Genomic DNA, 6,765 nt, shown 5'->3' with positions numbered 1-6,765 from the left:
ATGAAATGTGACCAAAATAAGGTAGTGAACCACTAAAAGTGACCATATCTCATGGTAGAAAGAGCCAATAAGCACCATTGTACTTCCTATGTCTTGAATTAACAGCTTTGTGTTGCATGACCTTGGATGACCTTGGGTCAAGGTCACATGTATTTTGGTAGGAAAAATGTGTAAAGCAGTTCTTAGTGTATGATGTCATTGCTAGGTTTAGTTATTTGACCTTGACGTCAAGGTCATGTAAAGGTCAAGGTCAAGCATGTGAGTCGTATGGGCTTTGCCCTTCTTGTTTCAATGAAGCTGAGAACCATGAACTTGACACTCTCCACGTACAGAAATGTTGCTTTCAGTGAAAGATCCACCAGTCTTATTTATTAACACGCAGTCAGTCTTCACTGTCCACTAAGATAAGAGTCAATTTCCATCGAAGTTCCAAAAGTGATTTTCTTGTTGTGCCTGCCCTGGGTCCTCTCCACACAGTCACAATCTTAATCAGACTATCAACATGCACTACTCGTCCTTGAAGTAAGAGTTTCACTAGTTTTATTTCAGTTTTACTTCACCATGGTCTTCTTTGCATTGTCGCATTCTCAACTCAAGAAGATACCTTGAAAAATGTTTCACAGTTTTGAAAAAGTATCACAGTTGACGCTTAGGGTAGCATTTACCCCATTTAGAGCTTCTGATCCTTCTGGAGGAGTTCCCCTTCTTCAGAACTGGTTGTTGGGCTTGAAGAGTAGCGCTTAAAAATGCTAACCGGTGTCAATCCATGGCGTATGATGCCACTGGACTCTGTGCACATCTCTCAGATATGTTCCTGGTGAGATCTTGTTTACCAAACGTTTGTGAAGGCGGGAATTCTCAGTAAAACTAAAGCGCCACTAAGAGATGACTAAATCAACACACACCTTTTCAGTCCCGGTGTTCTTTATGCGAGTTAGTTAACAAGTTATCAAAGACGCCGCCTTCTCTCAAAATGTGCCTCTTCTTGCCGCTGAAACGCGAAATTGCGGCAAGTCCTACGCCACTGATCAAGGAGACCGCACGTGCAGCGCAACATCTCACAACTGAGAAATTGATGGAACCGTCTGCAGTGAGACTGCCGTTTTACAGGCGAAGTCAGTCACGTGCCTATCACCAAGGAGAAGCCACAGCACGGGATCACTGTCTCCCAAGTACTACGAATCTCTGCACATGACCTAAAATGGTCGACGAAGCCCATGAAGTAAATAAGCTGCCGTATGCAGGCACTTTGCTGAGACGTCTTTTTCATGAGCATTTTATCTTCCTACAGCATGCCTCGCGCTCACGGCGAGTCAGACCAATTAGTGATGCCACAGAGGGTATGACGCCATAGAGGGTAGGCACGGTTTGACGTCACAGAGGGTATGACCGTCGTCACTCACTTGACCATGCTTTTCATTTGTTCCCGGCAAGCATTCCTTTCCTCCTGAATCATTGCCGTCTTCATGCAGTCGACGATATAATCGAAAAACGCTCGCCACGCGCGACGTATTCGGTTGTTGAAGTTACGACCCAATAGTTTCCGCAGAGCGTCCTCTGTAGCAGGGTAGAGCTTCTGGAAGAAGAAATGAGGCATGATTGTAAAGTAAAGTGAACAAAAAACACAAACGCGTGGCCAGCTCCGTGCCAATATCTGTCCTCTGCTCTAAAAGCAGCACCATACCTCCCCTGCAGTTCCCCTTTCCTTCAACCCACCATCATCTTGTCAAGTTTACTTATGCCTGTTGCACATGACGTCGTGCAGACTAACCAAGTTTGTCAAAGTCCTTGAGGCAATCCACCTCGTGTTCCAGTGCCACGGTTTTCCGACCACACCCCCACAGGCTATACCCACCGCCGCCCCTCGCCCTGCCCCCGAACATCATCTTCCCCTACCTCATCATTCTCCTGTCAAATTCCTTGCAAGATTTTGACTGTCCGATACGCTAGATGTACGAGAAGTGAGACGCTTCAGGTCGCTTCTTTCAATCCCTCCTCCAACTCTATCACCCCCCCCCCCCCCCCACCTGGAGACTACTTCCGGATCATATCAATGAATGACCCCGACATGATGTATCAAACCCAAAGTCTATAATACCACCCTCCGTATAACGACCGAATGTTGGTTACATTTCCAAAGTCGTTAAACAGAGGTACCACTGTATTCACCAAAACCGCCTATATACCTCAGATTGTGACATATATAGCCCCAACCAGCCATATTTAAACTGAACCCACCCCATCAACTACATCATCCCCAGTCGGACTGTCACTCGACTCACCATCATCATTTCAGACTTGACACCAACCCTGGAATGCCTGACGCCCACGATGTGCAAGAAGTGCCTGAGTTTGTCCACGTCCTTGAGGCACTCAACCGCCAAGCCCAATCCGTCCATCACCAGCAGAGCGTGACGCCTCAGCTCCAGTTCATTCACGCTGAACTTCTCTTTCCCGTTCTCCATCACCAGACGTGGGAACAGTTTCCGCACCTCCTTCTCGTTGGACAGAAAACTGTGGACAGGCATATAAAGTGTCACGTTAAAAACTTGAAAAAATGAAAACATTAAATTAAATTAAAAGTAAAACCAGATAAAAATCCGAAACAGATTGGCTGCTAACGTCCAATAAAAAGAAGAAAACAAAAAAACGTTAGTTTAAGGATTGTTGAATTACGGAACAATGTTTCATTTTGTCTAACCTTTCCATATAAACTAACCTTTCTCGCCTTTTTTTCCTCTAGTTCTACGAAGAGCTGTAGGCTACAGACTTTTCCAAATAACGACTCAGAAACAAGAGACAGTCATGTTGAACTTTTAATTAAAACTCACAGCAATGATTAAACAGTGACAGATCTGTTGCCGTGTTGTGTCAAATTATGAATTAGTGGCGCTCCAAAAACAATATTGCTGTGGTTATAAGCTCTTGTTGAAAAGAAGTTTTCCCCGTGATAACCCTCTGTAAAGTCGAGGACCTGAAATAATCGAAGGATAATCCGAACCCATGGAGCAGGCATGGGATTTCTCCTCGGATCCGAGGATTTCCGAGAAAAGCTACACATTTCCGAGAAAAGCATTTCCGAGAAAAGCTACACATTACCGAGAAAAGCTACACATTTCCGAGAAAAGCTACACATTTCCGAGAGAGAGAAAGAAGTCCTCTTCCGAGAAAAATAAACTGGAGACCAAAATAAACCAGGAACAAAAATCGAAAAAGACAATCTGCCTAGTAAGTAGTATGACCAATATCCTCCATAAAAAACGCTGGCGCTGGACCCGAGTACTCTTCAGACTGGCTCGCTCCCCCAGTATGAAAGTTTTTGTCTTGTGCACGTGGATTTAAAAATAAAATAAAAAATAAAAATTTATTTATTTTACACAATTAAAAAAATTATTAGAGTAAAATAAAACATGAAAACGTTCATAATAAACAATAGTAAACAAGAATTTATAAAAAAAAAAATAGACCGCCCATGCCGGGAATCGAACCCGGATCACTTTGGCCATAGACGAATCGCTTTCCACCCGGATCACTTGGATTAAAAAAAAAAAAAAAAAAAAAAAAAAAAATTCTTTATTTTACACAATTAAAAAAATTATTAGAGTAAAATAAAACATTAAAACGTTAATAATAAACAATAGTAAACAAGAATTTATTAAAAAAAAAATTTAAAAAATTAAACAAATAGACCGCCCATGCCGGGAATCGAACCCGGATCCCTTTGGCCATAGTCGGAAACGCTTTCCTCCTAGCCAACAAATCTGACAATCGCCAGTGAACTCAAATGCCTATAGTCCTCGCGCAGTGGTACACGCACGCAAGTAAACAAGAATTAAAAATTTTTTTTTTTTTAAATAGACCGCCCATGCCGGGAATCGAACCCGGGTCACTTGGATTTAAAAAAAAAAAAAAAAAAATTTTATTTGTTTATTTTACACAATTAAAAAAATTATTAGAGTGAAATAAAACATTAAAACGTTCATAATAAACAATAGTAAACAAGAATTTAAAAAAAATATATATATAGACCGCCCATGCCGGGAATCGATCCCGGATCACTTTGGCCAAAGGCGGACGTGATTCGCACCAGCTATCTGGCTGTTCCATTAGCTGCACGGCAGTTGTACTCCCACCGCCAAACCTCCCCCCGTTAAGAGTCGTTTTTGTGGAATATTTCGCATTTAGGTCCCAGGTAACATTATGAAGTTTTAATACGATCAATCGGACCTATTATCAAGTTAGTGTATCAACTTTTGAACGAACTGCGCCCAGTAGTTTCCCAGCAATAAGCTGTTAGGTCGAGACGAACAGACAGACAGACAGACAGACACACAATTAAAGTCTGCAGGACCCTAGTACTGCGTACTCGGGGATAAAACTTCCCCTTCTTTCAGTAAGATTCCGCCCGTGTGAGTCACTTTGGCAAACAAAGAGTATGTTTTTCAAATAATATTAATTCAGTTAAAGGATTAAAAAGATCGTTGGGTACTGGCAATACAAAACATACATGTATTAAATTTAGTCCGTTTTATTTTGCTGTGTAAAGTTTATGAAACATATAGTCCCAGAATGCGCCAGGTTGCACATCTTTTAAACTAGATTTCAGAAAAATTCCGGGGGACCCCCCCCCCCCCCCCCCCCCTAGTTTTCCGAGATGTTTCTTTCAATCAATTCCCATGCCTGTTGAAGAATAAAGGTAAATAAGTGAAATATAGGTCCTAGTCGGACAAAACAAGGGATTCATCACAGAAAAGAGGATTCACCGACTGAGACGAGGTCCCACTCATTCTGGATACTGCGAGAACATTACTTCACGAGGTCACCAGTGCCGTAAATTACAGTCGAGTGAACTTAAAAAGCATTATAGTGTTATTTCAGTTTTTAATGATTTTCATTTGGCTCAGCGTTTTGTCCATGGGAGATGAAAGCGACATTATGCATAGATTCACTCCGACAAACCATGGTCACAGATAACCGGAACAGGTGAACTGAATATATATAAAAGCGGTGAATTTGCCAGTCCATGAACTTTATGTAGCAATTAAGGAAGACCATCTACATTTGAAGCTGGCATTAACAACATTTTACTGTCATTATGTTCCATCCATGAGATTCCCAAACCAGAATCTTTTTTTATTGCGCCAATTACATCTTTCATAATGTGTGTTGTTTATGCATTATTTATGCCCGATGGAATTCGACCGATTTTACGATGATCCGGGGGCTTTTGGTCCAGATCAGTTCTCCGTGATAATATATTGCACGTTGTGAACAATGCTAATGACAAAGCGGTTCTGGATAATTTGAAGGGTAAAACCGCTCGAGTCACACAATTTCTTTTGTTCGTTGGTATTTATTATGAATAATTGACATGCGCGAGTTTGCGAGTGCGCGTGCGTGCTGGTGTGTCAATGAGTGCGTATATATGCGTTGTTTCCCAGATGATTATCACAAAACATGTGTAAAATAAATGTATTTGGTCGGTCGGTGAATTGGTTGGTGTTTGGTTACAAATTTAGTTTTCTGGACCCCTTCTAGCGGACACGTGACTAGCCTATATCTGAGCCGTTCTGATTCGTTAACTATTTTGCAATGTTGCTTTTTTCCTCTGAAATTGTACACCAAAATAAAGCAACAAAATTCACCCATACTAAGTACCAAGAAGAAAATAACAAGCTAATCTTTCTTTCTTTATTTGGTGTTTAACGTCGTTTTCAACCGTTCAAGGTTATATCGCGACGGGAACAAGCTAATAATAACAACACAAGAACACAATTTAGAAGTAAAAGGCAACACTGACAAAGCTAGATCAGGAAAAGGCAGCGGTCAATCAGTCAATCTAAAGATAAATCATTCACCCACTCGCTCAATCTCTCATTCACCCACTCGCTCAATCTCTCATTCAGCCACCCACTCCCTTACTCACGCACACCCTCACTTACTAAATCAATCATCCAATCAACCAACCAATCACTCACTCGACTCCTTCACTGTCAGTCCGTCACCTGCTGACCCAGTCACTCAATCGATCAATCAATCCATCACTCACTCACTCACTAATTCAATCACTCGACCAATCACTCATTCAATTAACCCGTCACTCGCTCACTCACTCACTCGCTCACCGTCACTCACTCACTCAATCACTAAAATCGACCACTCAATCGACCAATTACTCATTCAATTAACCCGTCACTCAATCAATCCACCACTCACTCACTCAATAAATGTCTCACTCACTCGCTTACTCACTCACTCACTCACTCTTTCATCCATTCAATCAATCAATCAGTGGAGCAATCAATCTATCAATCAATCAATCGCGGACCCATCCGCTCACTCACTCATTATAAACACTCTTCCAACTGATTTAGCAATCCCTTCCCAACCGATCGTACTTGTTGTAAACGAAGACGCCGAACTTTTCCTTCTGTCCAGCGACGATGGCCCAGATGTTTTGGACGTCCTCGATATCTCTTGGTTGCATGCATGTTTTCCGAGGAGACACTGTCGTCTCACGGCTGTTTCCACAGCCCATCCTGTTGCTGAATTAATTGACACAAGTTTATGTTTTTAAGTTTCCACACACGTTTTTAATAATCTACTAACACAGCAAATAACTCGCTCTGGGACAAACGTACAGTGGTAACTGGAACTTATGGTCGAAACTGTCAGCGATGTTTCAAGCAGCACAAATCCCGGTGAAAGTCCTGATTATTATTAAAACAGTCAGCGATGTTCAAAGCAGTACAAGTCACGGTGAAA

At 41.8% G+C, this 6,765-nt stretch overlaps 1 protein-coding gene across 1 annotated transcript; it reads right to left on the bottom strand.

Annotated features, from left to right (window-relative positions):
* Positions 1–1,399: 1,399 nt before the first annotated feature.
* Positions 1,400–6,538, bottom strand: LOC138953245 (neuroglobin-like). The gene is made up of 3 exons (XM_070325045.1): positions 6,390–6,538; positions 2,283–2,514; positions 1,400–1,576 (listed from the first exon to the last, which is right to left on the bottom strand). The coding sequence occupies exons 1-3, from the start codon at positions 6,536–6,538 to the stop codon at positions 1,400–1,402; spliced, it is 558 nt and encodes a 185-aa protein (XP_070181146.1).
* Positions 6,539–6,765: the final 227 nt, after the last annotated feature.

The sequence above is a fragment of the Littorina saxatilis genome, linkage group LG17 (genome assembly GCF_037325665.1).
Source record: "Littorina saxatilis isolate snail1 linkage group LG17, US_GU_Lsax_2.0, whole genome shotgun sequence".
Lineage (NCBI taxonomy): Eukaryota > Metazoa > Mollusca > Gastropoda > Littorinimorpha > Littorinidae > Littorina > Littorina saxatilis.
Note: the sequence above shows the minus strand (reverse complement) of the source record. Positions and strands in the feature narration are given on the sequence as shown.

Bases quoted from the DNA above. Each gene is read 5' to 3' on its own strand.
- LOC138953245 (XM_070325045.1), bottom strand. From the start codon at position 6,538: ATGGGCTGTGGAAACAGCCGTGAGACGACAGTGTCTCCTCGGAAAACA. The intron at 2,515-6,389 runs GTTGGGAAGGGA...GCCTGTCCACAG, and splicing joins GTTTACAACAAGTACGATCG to TTTTCTGTCCAACGAGAAGG. The intron at 1,577-2,282 runs GTGAGTCGAGTG...TTCTTCTTCCAG, and splicing joins TCAAGTCTGAAATGATGATG to AAGCTCTACCCTGCTACAGA.